This window comes from Spea bombifrons, chromosome 4, assembly GCF_027358695.1.
Source record: "Spea bombifrons isolate aSpeBom1 chromosome 4, aSpeBom1.2.pri, whole genome shotgun sequence".
Taxonomy (NCBI): Eukaryota; Metazoa; Chordata; class Amphibia; order Anura; family Pelobatidae; genus Spea; species Spea bombifrons.
Window position 1 is genome coordinate 41,523,890 of NC_071090.1, and position 24,601 is coordinate 41,548,490.

The window sequence follows — 24,601 nt, forward strand, 5'->3', positions numbered from 1 at the left end:
GTGAAGCCGTATTAGTCCAGTAGACACGATGTCAAAAAATAGAGTATTGCAGAGTATGCGGTGATACCTTTTTTATTGGACTAACATAATATTAAAAAGACAAGCTTTCGAGAGTTATCCTCCCTTCATCAGGTCTGAAGCAATACTAATCAACATGATAGAGGTTACAACTTAAAACAAGTGATGGTATAAGAGAAGGGGGGTGGTAGAGTGGGGTGTCGTAAATAATAGGTCTGGAGGTGAGAAATGCAGAGAGGTATTGGGGGCTGAGGGAATATTTTTTTCAGTATGGGGTCTTCTGAGAATATCGGCTGTAGGTCTTTAATAATTTTGCGGATTTCCTCAAGAAATCCCTCTGGTAGTTACTTACAACCCAACTTTTGAGGAAATCCGCAAAATTATTAAAGACCTACAGCCGATATTCTCAGAAGACCCCATACTGAAAAAAAATATTCCCTCAGCCCCCAATACTGGCATTCAAACAACCACCAAACCTAAGGAAAAGATTAGTGCGCAGCAAACTGGCCCCAGAACAGGAGCATACACAGAATGGCACTGTACCATGCAACAAATCCCGCTGCAAACTTTGCCAACATATATGTGACAGTAACACAGCCAGTCACAACAACAAAACATACAGCATCAAAGACTCTTACTCATGTACATCGGCAAACGTGGTGTACATCATACAATGTTCTGCATGTGACAAAGGGTGCTACATTGGAGAAACTGGGCTTAAGCTGCACCTTAGAATGAACCTGCACCGAAGCTCCATCAAAAACCATGAGGAAGACAAATATTGCACCCCGGTAGGACATCATTTCACACAGAACAATCACTCCATCCAAAACCTAAAAATTAAAGTACTCAAAGGAAATTTCAGAGACTCTCAGGAAAGAAAAACATTTGAGATGAAAATGATTACACATTTCAACACCATAAAAGAGGGACTTAATGTGGATTCTGGTTTCCTTACACACTACCAGAACTTCATATGAACTTCATCTAGTCATCCAATGTCTAATTGCTGTCATTATCTTTGATGTTTTACTGTGGTTATTGGTTTCCCTAAGTTTATTTGTTCTGTCCCTGGGTTATCTCTCTACCTCTCTGCATTTCTCACCTCCAGACCTATTATTTACGACACCCCACTCTACCACCCCCCTTCTCTTATACCATCACTTGTTTTAAGTTGTAACCTCTATCATGTTGATTAGTATTGCTTCAGACCTGATGAAGGTCTGAAAATGGTGCATTAGGAGCACCTGAGTTTCCAACGCTTTGAGAGGTTATTTTGCCTGCTGCGCACTGTGCCGTAATCTTCCCATTGCATGCACATTGATATTCAGTATTCAGATAAATACTATACAATGGCACAGATTTACTACATAAATACATAATTCAAAAATGTATACATAAAATATAAGAATATGTGTATATACTACCTACCGATTAATACAATGAGGCATACCAGGAATAACAGGTAGAACGCCATGCGCAATCCCCCAACTTTTCAGCAAAAATAAAAAAATGTTTCCCCAGAGAATGCACTCATCTGCGCATACTGATATTATGTTTAGACTTGCAGACATGTTTTCATTATACTGATTATATACAGTATGCTGTATAGGAAGACATCCACATCTTTATTTATTGGTGGTTTGTGCTTTATAAATAACAGCATTCAGACTACCTCATTAGGACCCTTCATCTATTTCTGTATATGTATTATTAAAGTTCCTTGTCACCTTTACAGCCTCCATGCCTGGTTTTACCTCCAAGGCTTTAGGTAAAGCATTTAGTTGTTGAATTATTTTCATATTCAGGAGAGGTGTTTAGCTCTATCCATTCTCCACATAGTTCCAACCAGTTCCTACCTACCTTTTGTACCCTCTTGTTTGCCCCAAAGGAACTAATCCCATCTACAATTTGGAAAGAGAGTGGATGACCATTATGTCAGTCCATGAAAGGGACAATGGATGCCCATGGCAACAGCGGATATTTAATTGAGTCTCAATTTCAGTTTTAATTCCATTAGGTATTTGTGCCAGCGACATTAATCTTGGTCTGCATGTCTAAATGCAGGGTAAATCAGTTTAGTGATTGACTTTCTCTACCGTGCAAAGTGACTAAAAAGCCGTTCTAGATCACCAAGCTTTGGAGCAGTAGAAACCCAGGGCTGAACGCTCTTCCATCTCTGTATTTATGCCATTGCTTGCAGATGCTGGTGAACTGGGGGAGTGAATTGTAAACGTTGTATCCTAGAGTATGCAAACATTTAATTGGTGATTCTGTTCTCCATTTGCCTATAAGAAAATTGCAAGCCGTATCCACTGTGAGCTATGGCATTTCCTATACCCCAAAATCATTTTAGATGTATAAATCTGTAACACAACATCTGTACAAACTACCGTATATGTGTGAAATACTGGTCTAAAATCTTAATTTGTGGTGGATATCATGTAAATATCATTTTTAAAGTCCAGACAAACCTTTGAGCTTTGTAACAAGGTCATTTTCATCTTCCCAGTATAATTCTCATTGCTCTCTACAGCCCTTTTGAACTATATGATTAGATTTTTCCCTGCGGTTCTTGATTGCTTCTGTTCCATCACTGCGTGACTATGGCGATTAATGAATGAAGTTGTGATTACTGCAGGCTATGTGTGGGCTTGTTTAAGTTATACTGGAGCTTTTCCATTCTGTATAAGGTATTATGAAAGAGAGCTGAAAAAAAAATCACACTTTGTAACAGGGTTCTAATATGCAGATTTTTTTAATACATTTATTTACTTGTTGTCTGCCGTTCATCAGTAGTGGAATTCAACAACGGTACAATTACTTCTTTTGCTGGATACAAATAAAAGCCACAGAGTAGTTGGTATATTTATGATTATTGTTACTCTATATTATTATCATCTGTATGTCTGTCTTTCCACACCAAGAACCCTTAAAATATAAAATTATTACAATATCTGTTTCTGTAGGGTGATAAATGCGGGTAAAAGCACACACAATGAGGACCAGGCAAGCTGTGAAGTGATGTTTGTAAAGAAGAAAACTGGAGTCCACTCTACCCCCAACAAAACCTCTACAATCAAGCAAAGGTCCTCTCTGCCAAACGGAGAGGGCCTGAAGCTGAAAGAAAATCCGGTAAATGCCACACTAGAACATATGCCATAGTTCATAAAGGCCAGGAGTGGGTCAAGCACATAGGGGCGCCTTATGTCATTTCTCTAGTTAAAACCATGTATTTTTAGCTCCTGGCACTTAAGACATCTAGGAAATTGCCTTTGTTAAAATCCTAATCCTGTTAGCCTTCTGATCCCCTGTGGTAATAAAGCCTTGCGTGTGTAGCATCTCTTGTAGTAACAGTCGCTTAAAGCTATTACATTGGAGTGTGCACACATATGTTCACTGAGCCACAAGTAACATGGCATGTTGTAAGCACTAAAATGCCGTGTGTGTGTGTATATATATATATATATATATATATATATATATATATATATATATATATGGTATATATTGATTTGCAGGAAATAATAGCGTGGATGATATGCATAATGGAACTGTGCTTTTCAAAATGTATACACACACACACACACACACAAACACACACACACACATGTTTTTTATACTGTAGGGCATTTAGACATGAGATTTGTGTGTGAGATGCCTGCTTGCTTAGTATGATATATCCATGATCGTTGAATTCTTTACATATTGTTTTTGTTTTTTTTAACCCCTTACTGCTTATACTCTCATACGTTTATGTGTATATATAGGCAAATATTCAGCTAAGTTGCAGTGAGCTGAAATGTCAATATATGTGTATATATTGTTGGTTGTTGTTCTTGTATTTTTTAACAGCATATGGTTTAGAAGAAGTAATGTCATCTGGTTGTGCCTCGTCACTCGGCTGTCTGACTCATTATACTCTTAATGAATAACTCGGTGTCAAGGAAACATTCAGTTGCTGGTTCCACTAGATGGGTTTCACCCACAGACTTTTATAAAGCTTTCCTTTGAGGAACAAATTAACTGATAATGGACACAGATGAAACTGCAAGTCTTAACTAGTAAAATATAAGACCCAAAATGAACAATCCTCAATATCCAGGAAAATCTGATAAGGCTTTTTTTTCCCAGGCCACTAATTAAAGTGCTCACATGAAGTCTGTAAATTATCAACCCATGCTTTACAATGAATGAACAATCTAGGCAAATTGAAATAAATACTCAGCTTTTGAGAAACAAATATGGAGATATGGAGTCATTTAAATTAGCTGATTTAGCATTACATTCAGCATATATTTGAAATTCTATCATTTTGATCACATTTTTGGTTGGATTTGAAGGCATCATGTTACAGAATGGGTCATTTTCATACATTCTTTGAGAAGCCTTTGTCTTGTTCATGCAGAAAAACCTAGTATTAAAGACGCTGCACCACCTGTTTTGTTGAGTTAAGCTCATTTGTAAGTAAAACCTTCCCCAAAAATAATTATTTAAAATGTTGCTTCATTCATATTTTCTGCTTGCAATGGTTAATCGTTATCAACAATATCTTCAAATAACAAATTGTTGCTGCAGAAATGGTTAGTGGGTCCATGGCATTTGCCTTTTCTATAATAAAATATGCACCCAGACTAAGTAATAAGTGTCTTTGGAGGGTTTTAGACAGGTTATAGGCAGCCTGACACATTATCTCTTAGATTTGATTACAGACAAGGTGGCTTCCTTAAGATCCTTAACAGAACTAGACCATGTATCGGATTTGCTGAAAGTTATAATCAGAAAAATCAGCTACAAAGTTCTATTAAAATGCAGAGAACTTTTCCGGCCAAAGGTGTCTCTTTGGTATGTAATGTGGCCACATTTTTGGAGTAGAGGAACTGCAAGAAGAATAACTACGCAAAGCTGCATAAGTTAGGGCAAGCAGGCCTTACCTGCACAGCCTGATGCTTGGCTTAACTTCACCATGTGGATTCAACCCGGTAGCTTTGGACAGTCAGTGTGGTTTATTTTGATTGTAGGCAGTTGTCTGTTTGAATGAGCCCTAAGCAGCTATTATGTTCAAATTCCTCATACCTCAACATATACTTGCACTGAACATACCCTGCATGCGTTAAATACTGGGGGGGGTATATTTGCTTTACACATAAGATGATCACTAACGGTTCAGAGTTATGTATAACATAGAAAATGCTAATATTTTGTAACACCTAAAATGTATTTTACAGCTTCTGAGGTAATTGCTGTACTGTAAATTGAGTTATTGTATTTAACACTACCAGACTGACAATTAACAGCTAAACCAATTGACTGTTTGGAACGAGGCCTGAATGGATAATGTAATTGTTCTCTCTGTTTGCCGCTAGGAGGTGGATGGAATAACTTTCCAGTACTGGGCACTCTTTGATGGGCATGCTGGGGCTGGAGCCGCCGTTGTAGCATCTAAACTGCTTCAGCACCATATAACAGAGCAATTACTGGACATTGTAGATATTCTGAAAAACCCAGCAGTTTTACCATCTACCTGTCTAGGGGAGGATCCAGAAACGGTTTCGACTAACAGCAGGACTTTAACAAGGGCAGCTTCGCTACGCGGGGCTGCTGGTGCTCCAGGGTCACCAAGTACACCACAAACACGTTTCTTCACCGAGAAAAAGATTCCACACGAATGCCTCGTCATTGGAGCTCTTGAAAATGCCTTCAAGGAGATGGTAGGTACATAGTTTTTTCATACACTGTACAAACAAGGAAAATAATAAAATGTCGGTGCGCTAAGCTAGTCTGAGGCTCAAATTATACAAATGTGTAAAATGAGGCCTACCAAACAGTGTGAGGATGCTGCAAATACAGTGTATACAAAAAACAAAGACTGTCTGCGCTTCTCACATGGCGGGTGAGCTTAATTATGCTTTGGCCAGTTCATATAACCAAAACCTCTCATTTATATTATGTTTATAGATTTATTGCAAACTTTATTAGGGTGAGAATCGCAGACAGTTTTTCTTTTTTGTATACGCTGTACAAACAAGCTTGTACTTCATTGAGCAGTTTGAATGTCCATAGCAAAGCTTTTCTTCCTAATCCCTTATATTCCCATATGTACGTATTTTCATCGGACACAATATGCAAATGCCCTGTGAACCAATTGCTCCTAACTTCTCCTATCCTAAAAGCCAATGTAATAATGTCCAATACAGTGCAGTCTGATGAATGTTTATTAAAGTTTTATTAATGCATTCTTGAATTTAATGGAGCTGTTTCTGTACATGCGTGCATGGGGTCAAGATTGTAAACTGGGCTCTCTCCACCTAATGTATCGGTTTGTCTTAGTCTGTCAATTCTCGTCTTGTCACACCCCTTGAATTATATGTATTGTAAGAAGTGCTGCGTAAATTGTAAATAAAAGATGATAATAGTAATAATTATGGGGTCTTATTGGAACTCATTGTTGTGTACGGCACATATGTACGCTGGCAATCGTGAGATGACTCCAGCTCAGTGTATCACCTGCAAACCAAGGAACTACAGCAGGAGCAAATGTATAGAGGAGATTGTGATTTTTTTTTCATGCATTTACATTGGAAACAAAAACATTAACTTAAGCGTGGCACCTATCATATGCATTAAACGACATGATTTTTTTTTAAATTCATTTTTTTCATTTTTTTCCACAAGATGGCACTCTCCGGCAAAGGAATTTCAAGAAGTAAAATACAGTAAAAATCAGTTGAACAGTGTGCTTTGACAACAAATCGGGGGGCTGTCACCTTTCCTACTCTGCAAGGTGCAATAAAATAGCTCAGGGGTCTGTTAACAGACCATTCAAATTGCAAATCCTAAATTATTACATTTAAGTAATTTTATAAATCCTGACAAAATTATAAATATATATTTTATTAGTTACATGTTCACTCGTGTTTTAATTGAATAAATAACAAGCATACAACATTCATGGTTGAATAAGTTAAGTATTCACATCTGTTAATACAGAAGAAGACGCTCCCTGGCTTCCTGAGTTATTTCGGGTTTTCACTTGATCTGTGCTAGCTGTGTTGTTCAACTCCTGTTTTTGGAAGAATTACCAGATTTGCCAAAACCACTTCACTCGGCAGTGTATTCCACATCTCAAGTGCCTTGACTTGCCTTTTTCAAGGCTTTTCTTGTATAGGGCAAACACAATGTTAGCCTGCAATAAAAGGACATTATTGAAGAAAAAAAAAAAAGATATTGTTATAAAACATCTTTCTTGACCACTGGTTTTGCTCGTATTCTTAAAATTGGTCAGTGTGGAGCTATGTGGAGTTTTTTTTGTGTCTTTGGTAATAAATGGTTCAGGGCCGGGGTTAAACACTAAACCAGAACCCAAAATGCAGTTCTTCTGCTCATTTTAATTTATGTATGTAAAGTATGTAAATCAACAAGGTAGCAACATATAGGAATTGTTACGATGTAATGTCTATTGTGTATTCTAATTACATAATTTCCATTGATCAGTGAGAGGATATCTAAAACAACTGCATCTGAAAACAAAATTAAGGACTGCTTTGTTTTATTAACCCCCAAGAACAGTAATGTGGTTTCGAAATACAAGGTGCAGTGAACATTTAGATCTTGTACAGCATTGTTGTTGTTTTCATCATACAGTTTTCTTTTTCTTTTGCAGGATCTCCAAATTGAAAGAGAAAGAAGCACTTATAATATTTCAGGAGGCTGCACTGCCCTTGTTGTGGTATATTTATTGGGGAAACTTTACGTGGCGAATGCTGGTGACAGTAGGTAAGCTAAAAGTTCAATCATTTTCTTAATATTCTTTTACTACTGCTGTTATCCCTGCTGTAATGCTTTATCAGGCATGGTAATGTAAGAGAGCAAGGATATATATTTTCCATTGCTAACTTTGTTCTGTAGAAGACTGGCACATTTTGACCCAAAAGCAATCTCATTGCAACAAGGTTTACAGCCAGTGGGGGACTGTGGACGTTTAGCAACCCCCAAGTGGAACGAGTGGCCAAATAATTAAGCAACCCTGAAAACTTTTGAGAAGATCACACACTAGCTCTATAATATCTACATGTGACCAACGCGTTTACTGAAAGGTTCTACAAAGAAAACACAAAAAGAAATACGGGTTCCTTGTAATACTAGACTCCCAGGTGAATCTAGGTAGAATTGAACAAAAAACATGCAACAAAAACTTCAGGTTCAGTTACACTGCTGTAGCTTTGCAAAATTATTAAAGTTAATAACATAGTAATTGTTAATAAATATATTAAAATCAGAATGCATACAGTATGTGTTGACATTAAAAAATAACTTTGTGTTCCCAAAGCAAATCATTGCTGGTATAGTTTGGAGGGGTATAGATGCATGAAACTGTCACACCTTTTTTGGCAGAAGGCTGTAAGGTTTGGGTTCTGTTCTGAATAGTGATAAGCTGGAATAACAGAAACATAGTAAGTTGTTACCCCTACCAATAGCATTTTGTCAGAAATGTAACAATATGAATGACTTTGCCTTTTGTTTTTTATTTTATTATTTTTATTTTTTATTATTTATTATTTCATTCAGTGTATAAATGTCAGCGATCTTTAGTTCCTGGGAATACTAAAAAAGCAATACTAAAAGCTGATGCAGATATACCGGAAGTATTTACGTGCTGTTGTTTTTACTTTTGCCACCAGAGGGCCCCAGAGAACACCTTATATTTGCTTCATGTAACTAAAAAAGAAATACAAAAAATCACACTGCATCTCTTAATATGCAGTGAATACAATGCCCGTACATGTTCATCTTCAATTGTCTTGCTTGCTAAAAAACACTGCACAACACAGTGTAATAAGACTAGCAACTAAGTGTAAATGTAAGCATTTTAACTGTGCAGAATGCTAATTACCTTGTTAATTACCTAATCCTTAGCCTAGACACAGTCTGCAGTGGTTGTAAAGGTGTCTTTCCACCTACTATGTAGAATTCAAACACTTTTTACAACTAAATGTAACATTAGAAGCATAATAACATTCTGCCTCATTCATATTGTCCAGGGAATGGTTAATTGTCATGTGACATAAAAGCAGGCGCTTAATATATTGTCGTCATGTAAAGTGAAAAGGTGTGTTAGGTTTGTAAGACACTATTAACAATCAACTAAAGTGTTATGTGGAAAGATACCCTCTGGAGACTATTGTGTATGGCTCTATATAATGTATCAAAAGCAAATCAAGTAATTGTATCCCACGTGGCATCCTGTGAAATAACTACAAAGGTATTTTTTTCCTGGATCTGCCACAGTTTTATTTCATAAATCGTGTATTAATAGACATACACACCAACGATGCATTTAACATACAGAATGATCAAGGATGTCACTTGCGACATGAATTTGCCTGTCCAAATTCAACATATTGATGAATTGATCAATGTTAGGAAACATATTACTAATTTGATGTACTACATTTATCAGTTGCCTTCCATTCTTTTCATGCAAGTATGTAGATCATGCATCTATTTAGAACATATTAATTTAAGCTTTTAAAGGTTATTTTTTGTTTATATGAGTGTATATATGAGTATATAGTGTGTATGGGAGCCCATTTTACCTGGACTTCTGTGTAACTAAAATTGATACATATATATATTTACAAAAAAGGTTAGTAATTGAGACTTCAGTCTGCCTGACTGTGCTAAAAGCAGGAAGCATAATTAAGTGCTCTACTTGCATGTGCTCTGTATGACCATCATTGTGGTCAATCAATGGAAATAATGGAAGTAGCCAATTATATGATGGCTAGAGGAATGCTGGTGTACTTAAGTATGCTTAGTATGCATAGGGACAGATGAGGGAAGAAGTCTAATTTTCCAACTCCAATAGCAGTAGAACATATAAACCAATTAGTGTTGGAGTTTATGTAGAATCGACTCCATTATTCAATAAAAAAAAGTAAAAAATGAAGAATTAGACTGCCACTTTAAGAAGAATCCAGCAAAGCTTTTCATTCTGTTTCCTTTTCTTAGCAGACTGTAATATGACACATCTCTGTGGTAGTTAATATAATACTTTCCATTTCCTTAATGTAACATTGTAGATTATAACAAATACTTCTTGCCAGGCCTCATCTGTTACTTTTATACTGCTATCCCACAATGTCACATTACATAATATTTGTACAGTTCTTGTTTACATTGCGTCGTAAAGTGATACTAAATCTCCGCACCCCTGGCATACCTCCCTAGCATGCCTGACACCCTCGTAATTAAAAAACTCGCTGATTAGTGAATCAGAGCCAGGTCTGGTCGGGCAAGTTAAATACTTAAACTAGAAGGACCACTCAACTTCTTAGTGAATTTGCCCAATGGACTTAAGATGGCCATTTTGTGGTCTATAATGATTTGTATTCATATAAAAACATTTGAAAAATACACGATCCGTCTCGTGATTTCATCTTTCTATATGCTGCCTCTTTCATCTTCTCAACCAGTAGTTGAGATTAGCCCCCATCTAAAAAGGGTGATTGCTGTGTTTTTAGATTTCAAAATTAGACTGGAGGACATTGTCAAACAATGTATTAGATCACTTTATCTCCACAAATTTAAATTAACGATGCTAAGTGGGTCTGTGCAATTGCAACGTGATTATGGAATTATTGAATTAATGTTGCCTGGAGTTTCTACCCTAGTTTTTTATAGGTATTTTATGCAGGATTGTGCGTTTTGGATATCTCTCTATATTTATTAAAGCATCTGGAATAGAGTAAGTATTCTGCTAGAGAGATATGTTTGTGTGTTACTGGGAAGGTTCAATGTGTAAAGTTTGTATCGATTTGGTCAGTTTAGGGAGTTTGTTGCCCATTAATCTTTAATGTGTTCTTCAACTTTGGAAATATGGCTTTTGATGTGTGGCAGTGTAGTCTGAGTTACTGAATTCTAAGACGGCTTTAATATGCTAACCACTTGAGCGTGGAATATGATTTATATTTAAGGATTTTTAGATGGATCAGCTGTTATTTTGTATTCTGTTTTGTGCTGCAAATAAAATATGGAACCAAACATATGATTTTTTTTTCCCCCACTGGCTGCTTTTTTGTATGATTTTAAATGTTGCATATTTAATAACTGGGGAAAAATCAAGAGATGTACCTAGAAAGCCCATGGTTTGGTGGGGTGGTTATGTATAGGGTACATTTTAGGATAAAGTGGCATTCTGTTGTTTCATATGATGATTACTTTACCCCAGAAACCTTTTAAGAACAGTTTTCCCCATTTGCAATGACACCCTATCAGTGATCTTGTGTGACATGACAATTAAGGCTTCTTAAATTACCCATATGCAAAATATTAGTAAAGTATTGTTTCTTGGAAATATCTGAGCATTGAACAGTACTAGGAAAGATGCCTCTAAAAAGGAAGATGTAGGGGTATATAATCCCTTTCGGTGGCGTTAGTAATTCACATGGAAGTACAAATCTGTTATTACGAGAGCTGTGATTATATAACAGGATATTGTAAAAGAAGGATACTCTCCCATTAGCATGTAAGGAATTGTAAATTTCTGCCAATATATATTTTTTTCCCACTAAAACATGTGTCAGATTAAACACTTCATCCCATTAAGATGATGTTATAATTGGCCAACTCTGTTCAGTTTCACCAGGTGGCATAGTGCAATAATTTAATTTCACAGCATTATACAGGGAAAACAGGAATATCTTTATGAATGAATAATAATGTATAATGGCGTTGAAAAGATTTAATGTCCTACTTTACGTTGTCCTTCTCCTGCTCGTGATTTATTGGATAAACTCCTGTGCTATTAGCAACCAGTTTGCTTTTCTTAACCAGAGCCTCCAACCAAGCAGACCGTGCTCTGTAACATTCATGGTCACATAAACATAAAGCATAGGTGTTGAACTATCATATTGTGTGTACCTAACTATAGATATACCAAAGAACATTGTGAGAACCCAGCGCCAAGTGAAGCTCACCAGCAGCTATAGAGACCAGTGTGCAATTCCCCACAACACACTCCACACTTTGCTTTCTTGCCACAATATTTTTTTCACAGAAGTGTCATACACTTGAAGTTGTCATTTTATGGATTGTGACTTTTTTTCCCGCTTTTTTTTTTATTCTGCAGCTGAGCTTCTTGGTGGGCCTTTCATAACCGAGTCCGATAGTGCCTATCTATATTAAAAGTTTTTAAGAAAGATGAGTTATATAGATTGGGCTTTTTATCTACATTTATCATGGAAAATTCCATAGAGCCCACAGGATGAAAGCCAGGTTCTGCATACTTTGAAAACATAACATTGAGGCATATTCACAACCTTCAGTAACTCTTAGTTCTCTGATCATTCAACTTCTATGTGCTGGCCCAAAGAAATCGTTTAATCTCTCTAGATAATATTTATGTTTCATGGTTTCAGGAAAAATATACAAGAGCAGGCTCTATCTTTGTATTGGCATTGCACGCAATGAGGGGAAGGGGTCTGCTTTTTGAAGACTGAAAATGTTATATATTGTATTATTTACACAGTATACATCTTTACACACCTTGTTATGTTTAAAAAAAAAAATGCACATGTACTCTTTCTATAAATGACTGTCATTATGGTGTGATTAAAATGTATGCATCTCCAATTCATGTTGGAATAATAAATTCCAGCATGAATTTAGTAGAACAGACTATCAGTTCACTTAGGTATTTCAATGAAAAGCTCATGTCATGCATTTAAATTCCACAGGTGCTAGATAAAAATGTCAGCACTTGCTGTATAACCTTGTGTAGTGCAAGAGATGCGGGAATGGCATATTTTTTTGAGAGACGTTAGTGGAATGTTGATGACTTCAGACTTTGAACATAACCTCCATCCACAAGCGTAAGATGTGATTAGTTTTATACAAAGAGTTGGAGGCCAGCAGGCAAGGTCTTACTATATTATTCTAATCCAACTGATGAATTGCCTTAGAGAGCAAAATAGAACATTTGTCATGCACTGCATCGGTACCATTTATACTGAACTCATGTAAAGAAGTAAAGATGGACATTGTTATGTTTTGACATAGTTATATCAAATTAACATTTACTTGATGCAGATGCGTTATGTGCTTATGAAAGTCATTGGGGTGGGTGTGCGTTTGTGTAGGTGTGAGTTAATGCTTATTATTGGATCATATGGACAACTTATAAAACAGCAAAAAAAAAAAGGATAATTCCAATAGTTTAGGGAGACTCACTTTTATGGGTAGGGCAGAACAATTGATATTGATATACTCATATTTTGATATACAAAGCACCTATGGTACACTTAAGTGCTGTATTTTACATTAAAAATAAAATGTCAGTGTGATATGCTATGTGAAGCTCATACTCAATTTTAACAAGCACTTAATAACTGGATCTGTGTGTATATATATTTATCTGTATAACATATGTGTGTATATACAGTGTGTTTATGTGGTGGTATTTATTTAGAATTTTTATGCGTGCATGACTTACAAACATAAACCATTCAAAATGTATTCATCTTTGTGATCAGTAATTTATGACGAAATGTATCCATCCTATCTGTGTCTTGCAACAAGACCATTATGAAAACCATTATGAAAGGAAAGTCTTTGTAACATTCTGTGATTCCATCAGTATCATCTTTTAAGTTCAGTCTTTGCATGAAAGTTATAGCTTTGCCTCACTGACTTCAGTATGTATCATAAGACTAACCACAGTGGTGGTCTTCTGCAAGAATGACTTTGTTGGCCATGTGTAATGCATGAGTTCAAGGAGATTTCTTAAGTCTCCTTACTGTGTTAAATATGCATTATGCAGGGCCATATGTACCCTTGCAAGAGAGTTTGCGGAGATAGACCTTTAATAATGAATGTGATGTTGATGAGTTGAAATTTCAACTCTAATTCAAACTCCCCTTAAACTAACAGCTCGCAGGTTTGTAGTTTTATATTTTCTATGTCCTGTCTCCGTGTTCAAAGCTGGAAAACATAAGAAGCAAAATTGATTAACATATTTTGTCCAAACTACAAGAGTCCAAATCAAGGGTGCAAAGTGTCATTGGCAGTAACGTTATGTATACAAATTATTAATTCTTACTTTTATTATCATTCTTATTACTGTTGAACAACTAAAGCCTTGTTTCCCCTTATTTTTTAGGGCTATAATTATAAGGAATGGGGAAATTATGCCCATGTCTTCAGAATTTACACCAGAATCAGAACGTCAGCGGCTTCAATACCTTGTAAGTAACATATAAAAATAGGTTGTGTGTGTGTGTGATATATATATATATATATATATATATATATATATATATATATATATATATATATATATATATAGACACGCAGACTATATGGACAAATGTATTGGGACACCTGACCATTATACCAACAGGGACTTTTATGACATAGACATTGATATGTAGTTGACCCCCCCACATCTGTTTCAGTTCCAGTTCATCCCAAAGGTGGTGTATGTGTATATATATATAATATATATAATGTGTCAATAGTGTCGGCCAGAGGAGGAGCATGGGCAGCAAGGAACAACACATTATTATAAGGCTCAATAATATAGCCCCACCCACCAGGAGCACCAAAAAAATCCTGCACCCAAGCACCGTTGATCCTAGGCTCACCCTGTCTATAATCGAATTGAACTAAGAGGGAAAAAATCTGTATCTCTGCCCTATTGCTGATATTTGTCACAGACACAAAAGAACATTTACATGAATATCCATCACTTTTCCTTCCAAGAGGATTAAATGCAATATTGCTCACCAAAGCTCACCTCTCTCTGGGATTTTAAGTGTTACAAGTCTGAAGCCAAAGGATTTCACAGCTAAATTGTTTTAAGATGAAATAGCCTATTCAGTGTGACATTTGGCAGATTTCCATGCGGGTGGACTCCTGCCTTCCCATTAAGAAGGTTAAGTTCAACATTAAAAAAATCCCAGTAACAAGTGTCTTCACATGGGATAAAGTCACTATATAAAAATGAACATGACACACTTAACTGCTGTTAAAAAAAAATAACAAATATTGAGACTATATATATATATATATATATATATATATATATATATATATATATATATATATATATCATGCAACATAAACAGTTGTGTTACCGTCCAGGATGTGCGTCATCTGAAATATGTGATCCTTTAGTAGGTCAAAGTTCTCCTTTAACCCTATTTAAATAATAAACATTTAACGTCTAACTAGCAACCACATCTTTAGGCAAGAGTCAAGAGGGGTTTTTTTTTTCTACTGTACGCATCTGGACAAATACTTGTTTAGCTTTTGAAAATTTTTCAGAAATTCACTGGGGAATCTCTGCTTATATGAGACTTTACAGCAATAAAAGAACCCAATTATTACTCAAAGGCTTGCGGTCCTCTGAAATCACTTATACAGAATAAGCGCTTAAGATTATTTTCTATAATAAAGCACTTTAAATACGGCATTGGATCTTCTGACCGATAGGTAATAAATATTTATATTACTCTATTGGTAAAGTATCTTTTTTATATATAATAGCAAACACTTGTTTCAGACTCTAAAACTCTGGACAGCATAATGAGAAAACTGTTCCGTTATCTGCACATCACCTTTGACTTTATGCGGGGTTAGGACTTCCTTTTAACCTGAGTTGGATGCTTCTAGCAGAACTGGTGGCTGCCTAGCTATCGGCAGGAATGTTTTAAGGCAAACATTTATAATTATATTTTACCTAATATACAGTGGAATTTTGCACGCTTTGGAAATCTGAGGACATATGAACAAATATTAAAACCTGGTAGAGCTTTGGCTTAGTAGGGCATTAAAAATACAGAAATGGAGGTGGTGCATGTGCTGTGGCTAACAGCACATGTGATGTAAATTAAGCTTGGCTCCCAGTGTGGAGAAACAAGCCATGACACGCAGACTGTAAGCAGCTTGAAGGTTAAGGTTGATAGTTTGGTGAACCGATTACTGCAAAAAAAATTTAAGCTACGCTCTCTGAATATAGGTAAGAGTGATGTCAAACGTGAGATGGATTCATGGCTTCCTAAGTTAAAGGTAGCTATTTGAGCTCTGACGACTATGAATGTAACATCATCAGTTTTATTGGGATATGGGATTACTCAAGAATAGTTGACAGATTACAAGAGTTTACAAATTTACACCAACCTGGTTGGTTAATACTGGCACCTCAATGATGTACTTTGGCTGGTTATTCACAGACATGCAATGTTTGTCTAAACCTATAATTTACCTAATATATTTTTACAGCATACCCCCTCATCTGCTTCCTTTAAATTATATGATAATGCAACATAATCTCCCAACAATTCAGATTTCTAAATAAGGACACCTTTGTTGGGCAATCAATACCACAGCCCTTTGGGCCATTCAGGGGAGATTAGAGGATCCCTAAAAGTGGGATGGTGGGGTCACTTGTTGGGACAGCAGGGCAGCACTTGAAAATTGGGACAGTCTCATGAAAAAGAGAACGGTTCCGAGATATGATGCAATGAGTGATTCTACTTGTTCCATAGTGGGGGCATTCAGTTTGACCCAACCTGTGGGGTTATATTTCCAGCTTTAGACAGAGGGATGAGCCAACTTCTGCCTTGCAATATATCACAAAGAGTTAATTTGGAGCAGAATTGTGCTAGACTAAAAACGTAGCTCAAAAAAATAACCACGTGCACAGCCTGTTTCTAAAGTTTAAATGCAATGAAATTTATATCTGAAATGTGGCAGATATATGGGTTTTCTTTTACATAGCTGTAAAGTGCCATCGCATGAAAAAGAAATCTCTCTATATACAGGACATCTCCCACTGAATAACAGAAATAATAATGTGATAATCCTGAGCACTTTCAATTACTAATGAAATTGGTGGTCTGCTTATCGAGCAGTTAGAAGAGCTGCATACACAATGTTGCCTGGAAGTGTTTTTTGTCTCCTTTTGAAGTCTTTTTAAACATATAGCTGTACAGGGCAGCTGATACTTATAGTGTAACAGCTGTTTATTTCCCTTGGAATATTTGTTATCGTTGTTTACTCCGTTCAGTACGTCTTCCGGCAAATACATAGCCTCAAGTTCAAGGGGAAGATACAGAGGACAGCGGGAGTGTGAAATGTGTAGATGGCAGAAATCTGCATACAAAGTAACATAAGTAAATGTTCAAAGAAATTATGTATTCTTTTATAGTAAATGGAGTTTATTCAGTAAAAGGAGAGTTGCAAGAGAGAGTTGTGATTCCAACTCTCACTTCTCATTGTGGAGGGCCAACACTAGAAAGTATCTCCAGCATGAATGGCTGAGCTGGCCCTGTATAATGCATAATTCAATGTGTATTGAGACTTGTGTGTTGGATCTCCATTATAGTGAAGCCATCTGAGTTGAAATACAACTCCCTCTCTCCAATGTGATGCTTCATTTTGCCAGGAGGTTAGTAGACAGCGTTTGATGCATAGAAAAAACATGAAAGCGTTCTGCAGAACGTGCAGAAACCAAAGCGAGCTTACAGTTTACATATACAGCTTACAATACGTATATATTATTGCCCTGCTGAAGAAAGTAAAATATATGTATTTATAACCAAATGATGAAATCAAAGGTCAAAAATAAGGATAAAAGCAGAACAAGAAAATAAAAATGAATCGCCTAGGATGTGATTGGCACACATCTGATACAGTGGGAAGAAGTGCAACTGCATAGGAACATTTTTTCTGAAGAAATGCAGCGATCATCTCATTGCATATTATTAATAAAAACGTTATTCAAAAAGGACAGACAAGATGGACCATTTTGCTCTTTTATGCCATCACTATCTTTGTATCTTTTTTCTTCCTTTCTTTCACTGCGTTTGCACATGAAGCCATGTGTACAGTGAAACACGTGTCAGGTGTATTATACGATGGAGAGAAAGCTTCTTTCTCTGCTGTAGCGTCTCCAGTTTATAATCTACCGTTGAGCAAAGAAAAAACATGTAGATCATCACGTTGAATAAGCCGTCAAATTATTCGGTACAGATAGACTGGGAGTTAGTGTTCCGTTGTGTACTGGGGACAATATGGTGTATAATTCCATTATTTAAAATGGTTACTAATGTATTAAAAGCTGTACTGTGCTATAGTAATATGGTTGCTGTTTTCCACATTTGGGATCCTTTGAATCCTTTGTATAGTATGTACATCAGATGCCTGAAAGCACACTGGTGACATGTTTTTTTCTCTCAGATGCACATATTTTCTTTAATGGTTAATCCACATGAAGTTCGCTATACACAAGGCCTTCTGTAGGAATTCACCCCCCACGGAGACATTCACATTCCTTTCCATTTTTGTTATGCAGAGGCCAATACTAAAACTGTGTTAACATATCAACCCTATAAATTAAATCTAAAAAAAACCATTGCTGCCCCGTAGACAGAAATCCTGTCTAAAGCAGGAGACTCTTGGCGTTGTCAGTTTCATTAATCATGTAGGCTTTATGATGTTTCTTGCAGTGGAGCATCCAGTTCATAATAAAGTAGACTCTTCACATTTTTTATACATGGTGAATTAACTGTGTCAGACGCAAGCCTTAGTTACATATAGTTACTGTTGCCAGTTAATCTCCTGTGTGCTTGAATACTACTAATTATTAGATGAAGGGGTGGCTCTAGGTTTCTAAGTTAAAAGAGTTAAGTGTCTCTTATTTCTAACAAAGGAGAAGGGAAATTGGGCACAGATTAAGAAATGCAATACTGATCACATATGTAGGTGTATATAATGTTACATATGTTACATTACAATGAGTCTGCACCTTTCTAAATTAGCTTTTCCTGAGACTCCTGAGAAATATTAACCCCTTAAGGACTAGGGCTTTTTTTTTCACTACAGGGCAGCAGCAGTGTTTTTGAATATGTGATGTCCCTCTTAATGTACCCACACAAATTATATATTGTCTTTTCAGCAAATGTAGAGATTTCTTTTGTAATCATATTCATTACTTAAAGACATTATTTTGTGAATCCAAAAAAATTAACAGTTTTACATCTGTTAATTGTACACAGCTAGAACCAATGGGGAAAAAATATCCAAAATATATTAAATTGCCCAGATTTGGAAACTACCTTATATGCCCAGGATTTGCATCTATTTTGTTCATTGTAGGGCAAATATTACAAAGTTGTACATCACTTTTTTGAAACTTTTTTTTTTTTTTTTTTTTTTTTTTTACAATTTAGCATGTTTAGCAATAATAGTCATAGTGAAACACTGAGGCAGGAGACCCAATTGGGGTCTCTATATACCCCGCAAGTCCCTGCTGCATCAAGAGGACTTCCTAGCGATCCCTATATGATATAACAGGGCTCAGTTAGAACACTGTAACATTGAACCTGAGAGCTCTAGGCCATACATTTTAGTCTCAGCTGTTGGAGGGAGAGAACCAGGCTGTCATTTGCCAGCCTGATCTCCTGTTCACCGGCAGGGATTAAACCCTGTTGTGCTAAAACCCCATGACCTAGGAGGATCCATCCTTGGTCCTCAATCACCAGTTTTCCATGACATATGTCTTTAAGGAGTTAAATCTTTGTTAGTCCACCACAAGGATTTTGTTGCCAGTCCTCCACTTATCTATCTACTACTACCTACTACAGTTTTGTAGCAGGGGATCTGCTAGTCAGCCTAGGCCGGAATAAGTTGCTGGACACAGCAATCAATTGTATTAAACTGCATATGATGGCTTAAGTCTCCAAAAACCCTTATTTTAATGCTCACAGGTCTAGGAGCTGTTTAAATAAAAGCGCTAGGGCTTGTCTAGTATAAGTTGTTTGTACAAAGGTTTGTTCACTTGCAATGCATTAGAATGTCTTGTATTCCAATCTATTTTACATGTTGTGTTTTTTACATCTGCAGGCTTTCCTACAGCCCCACCTTCTTGGAAATGAGTTTACACATTTAGAATTTCCAAGGAGGGTTCAGCGCAAAGAACTAGGGAAAATGATGCTTTACAGAGACTTTAATATGACCGGATGGTAAGGAAATGCATTTTTTTATCATATTTTCAGGGAACCTTAAAAATGAAATATGAGAATTTACATATCATTGTGTGGCTCACCATACAGTATTGTTAGAACAGAATAAACTGTCTACATATTTTGTTAAAATGTATAACATCTCATTGGTTTTAAGATCTTTGTACAGTTTCTCTATTTTCTTCTAACAAACGTTTATTATGTTCTTGTTAGATATACACAAAATTGCAGAAAATGGAATATTGTTTTCCTTGTAACTTTTTGTGTTTCTTGTTTAGTTCTATCAAGAACCTGCTTGTCTTGTCTTGTTGCAATAAGTATGATATATTGGTTAGGCAGTCCTATAAATGTCGCTGCTGTTTCAAGTCCTTGAGTGCCATTGCACAGGGCTACTAAGTATATGTATTCCTCATAAATGTAACTTATGGAAATAGAATGGATAATATAAAAGAAAAAACTGGAGGGGTGCCTTTATTTTCCTTCCATGTATCTGAAATAATTTCCTTGGCATAATTAAAAGCATGTTTTTAATTGGTAAGGTTTCAATGACAGGGCTCTATTGCTAAGTAGCACCAGTGTCTAAGGAATACTACAAATACAGTTTTAAATGATAGGACATTTTAAATTACGTAATTTTTATTTTTATTTTAAATTAAAGACAGATTGTCTCCCTTTCTCCTCTTTAGCTGATGCAATTTATATCTACTTTTGTGACTCATCTTTGGTGAAACAGCACATTTAACCATGGAAGTCTGCCACACATGAAAGTATACTAAACATAGACTGGCACACTGGGCATCCTGTAGAGAGAAATATCTCTAAATATATGTCCAAATCAGAATTGTGTCTCACGGTTTACCCACATTTCATTTCATTGTTTTAATAATAATATAATTATGAAACAATTAAATATGGGGTTTATGCAATGAATCTGGACTGTCTCACATTCCCACCGCATCTGGCATCCCCACCAAATTGTATTAAGTAGCAGAGAATAAAATATGCTATTCATGACAAACATTTATGTTAAATCTCCCCTTTCATTAACTAGATGTTAAAGCCTACAAAGCATAGTTTGCGCTTCCCACTTTGAATATATTCTGACCGTTATTATAATACATACAGCTTCCGGTCTGTGATGGAGTAGAAATGTCATCTTACGGAATTCTTAGCTCATAGGGAGCACCAAGCCTTTCTAGATATACATACACATTCCATGGTACAACTTTGATAAGCAGGTTAGCCAGGCTATGAAAGGATCACGTCCATGTTTCAGATCTGAGCCCAGTTGCTCTGATGAAAATAGCCACCAGATAACAACTTAAGTGTCTAAAATGGTTGCGCAATACAACAAAGAAACACATGTGATTGTTAAACATACAGATGGAAGGTATAAAAGCTGGCTGTTTCTTCACATTCTTTTACACTTGGTTCATAGTTATGGAATACTAGTTGTGCTACAGATATAAAATGAATATATCATAGAACATAATATATTTTGTGTTGTCTACCACGCCACATCTTATTAAATATAAATATGCTGCTTTCCACTCATTTTACTCCCTGACTGATTCTTGTCCATTAAAGGATCTCTTGTGCTAAAAGAAAAGCCAGAATACCCCCACCTCTTAAAGATTCTAACCCTATCTGGTATATTGCTTCATAAAATAGGAATTAAATATTCATTATTCATATACATATATACCAATAACACTGAAATCTACATATGACGTCCTTCATAAAAGAGAATATCTCTCAGATATGTGCTTATACGCACGTTTCATGTCCTTTTAATTAAATGAATTAGTATGCAGGAATATACATTTTCTTTTTTCAGTCCCTTTGTTGAGCTTTTTTGGCTTTTTGCCAAGCTGTTAAGCACCCGGGACTCATTTTATTTCTTTTTTTTTTCCCCTCTTCTAACTGAGAAGGCCTTTTTCTCTCTGAGGATCTGATTAAAAGAAACTTCACTTTAAATCCATTCAGAGTGACCTTTCCTTTGATTATGCGAGTTCAGTCTTCTCACTGCCAAAAAAAAGAATTCTAAAAAGTGCTTAATAATCTTTGAGGAGATGACAAAATAAGTAGGAGAGGAAAAACTGATTAGCCTGATTTAATTTGTGACATGCGTGTTTAGCCTAATGAATAAAGTGGAGCTGGTGGAAATTATTGTAATCTTCATTGTGCTTTTCAGTGTCCTTTCAGAGAGTGCAATGAGTGACTAGAAAGAACTTACCAATGAAACCCTTATGAAACTGATGCTATGCCAAAGGTGTATTTTAATATATACATCACATAAAGTTAAACTATACATTTTGATCCAGTAAATTGATGGTGACTCCCTAAATTCAAATGAAATCTAGTTTGACAAGTATACAATTATTTCTTTATAGCCATACCTGGGAACTCTTTGGGTTTGACCTGGAGATTGACACGCCCCGCTACCCATCCATTTGTCCCTTAAATGCAGATGGAACATGCCTTTGGTTAATATGGTGAATGGCCCACATTAATAACTTTATCCCAGAATTCCTGTATAGCAATATGGCTTGTATCCAAATAGGAGGCAGATGTATAGCATATCAAAGCAACGGTTGTAATATAGTATGTGCCATTACATTACATGTCATCACGTTTGACATTTTCATTCTTTAATGGATAAAACTAAATGGTAAAAGCAGCAGTCATGTAGCCTGTTGTATTTGGTTCAGGTGTCACATGGCTTACCAAGAACAAGTGTGAGTATTTATGGTGATAGATGCATAATATGACAATTTTTTTCAGAAATACCAATAAGGTTTTAACAGCTCTCACAGGAAGAGCAGTCACAGCTTACTAATAATAGGGAGAACTAGGTTTTCTGTATCAACGGTCCTTCTTCCCCTGCTGCCTCTACACTTTTATCCCTTATCGCCTCCTTTGGTGTCACAAAGAAGACCACACCAATCAAATTTAATTGGTCTTCCCCTGCCTCTGTATAGCCTCCAGATTTTCAAATACCCACACCTGACCCTCTATAAAGGAAATCACATTTACCTTTAGTCTTATCACCCCTGAAAAGGTTTATAAAGTCCTTACTACCTGTCCACTTGACCAGAGCCGGCCTTAGGTGTTCTGGCGCCCTGTGCGGACTACTCCTCTGGCGCCCCCCCATCCCAAAAAAAGAAAGGAATAAAAACTTGTAACAAAACTTGTAACAAATCCCCAATCACTATATACTACGCCAAACATTGATGTGGTGTAGGCCTACCACTTCATTGTCTGGTTTAGTAGTAGGGATGCACCGAAACGAATTCTGGACTGTAACCGAAAGTGCAGCATTTACCTGGCCAAAACCGAATATGACCCCCCCACACCATAAAAAAATCTAACACTTTTATTTAAAGTAAGTAACACATCAAAATAGGACAAAACAATTAAATAAAAATATTATATATATATATATATATATATATATATATGATTAACAGCAATCACATTCCTATCATGCCCAGGCATACCCAGATTCCAGGATGTACTCGCAGACTTGGCATGATAGGAGTATGATTGCCCTATCTACCCCTTCTCACTCCCTTCTGCCCTATCTACCCCTTCTCACTCCCTTCTGCCCTATCTACCCCCTTTCCCCTGTCTCACTCCTTTCTCCCTATCTACCCCCTCCTAACTATCTACCCTTTCCCTCTTTGAAGTTCACTTACCTTTCAGGAGTCCTGCGGTGGGGGTGCAAGGCCTCTGCCTCCCAGCTCTGCCACTGTATGGAACAGTATAGAGTGATGGGAGTTATGATGTACTTTTAGAGCATGAAAAAGACATTGGAAATGGTACAGCATAACACCCATCACTCTCACACACTTAACAATCCACACGTATACACCAATCCACACGTATACACCAATCCACACATATACACCAATCCACACATATACACCAATCCACACGTATACACCAATCCACACGTATACACCAATCCACACGTATATACCAATCCACACACATACCAATCCACACACATACCAATCCACACATATACCAATTCACACATATATACCAATCCACACATATACCAATTCACACATATATACCAATCCACACATATATACTAATCCACACATATATACTAATCCACACATATATACCAATCCACACACATATACCAATTCACACATATATACCAATCCACACATATATACCAATCCACACATATATACCAATCCACACATATACCAATTCACACATATATACCAATCCACACATATATACCAATCCACACATATACACCAATCCACACATATACCAATCCACACATATATACCAATCCACACATATATACCAATCCACACATATATACCAATCCACACATATATACCAATCCGCACACATATATACCAATCCACTCTCACTGAATGTTTTCCTACCTTTCCTCTTTTCTCCTTACAGCTCCTCTTCCTTCTCTTCGCTCCTCTTCTTCAGTTCTTCTGTCTTCTTCTGGGTCAGAGTTCACGGACAGCGGTGGGCGCGGCTTCAGTGTTGTGACAACAAACCCCGGCGCACAGCAGCTG

The 24,601-nt window shown here is 36.5% G+C and overlaps 1 protein-coding gene across 1 annotated transcript in view; it reads left to right on the forward strand.

Annotated features, from left to right (window-relative positions):
* Window positions 1-24,601, forward strand: part of PPM1H (protein phosphatase, Mg2+/Mn2+ dependent 1H) — a 56,784-nt gene that overhangs the window by 22,150 nt on the left and 10,033 nt on the right. Inside the window, exons 2-6 of the mRNA XM_053464504.1 lie at window positions 2,988-3,153; window positions 5,385-5,729; window positions 7,682-7,794; window positions 14,177-14,261; window positions 19,924-20,042. Of these exons, the coding sequence (XP_053320479.1) occupies window positions 2,988-3,153; window positions 5,385-5,729; window positions 7,682-7,794; window positions 14,177-14,261; window positions 19,924-20,042 (828 nt within the window). The remainder of the gene's footprint in view (window positions 1-2,987; window positions 3,154-5,384; window positions 5,730-7,681; window positions 7,795-14,176; window positions 14,262-19,923; window positions 20,043-24,601) is intronic.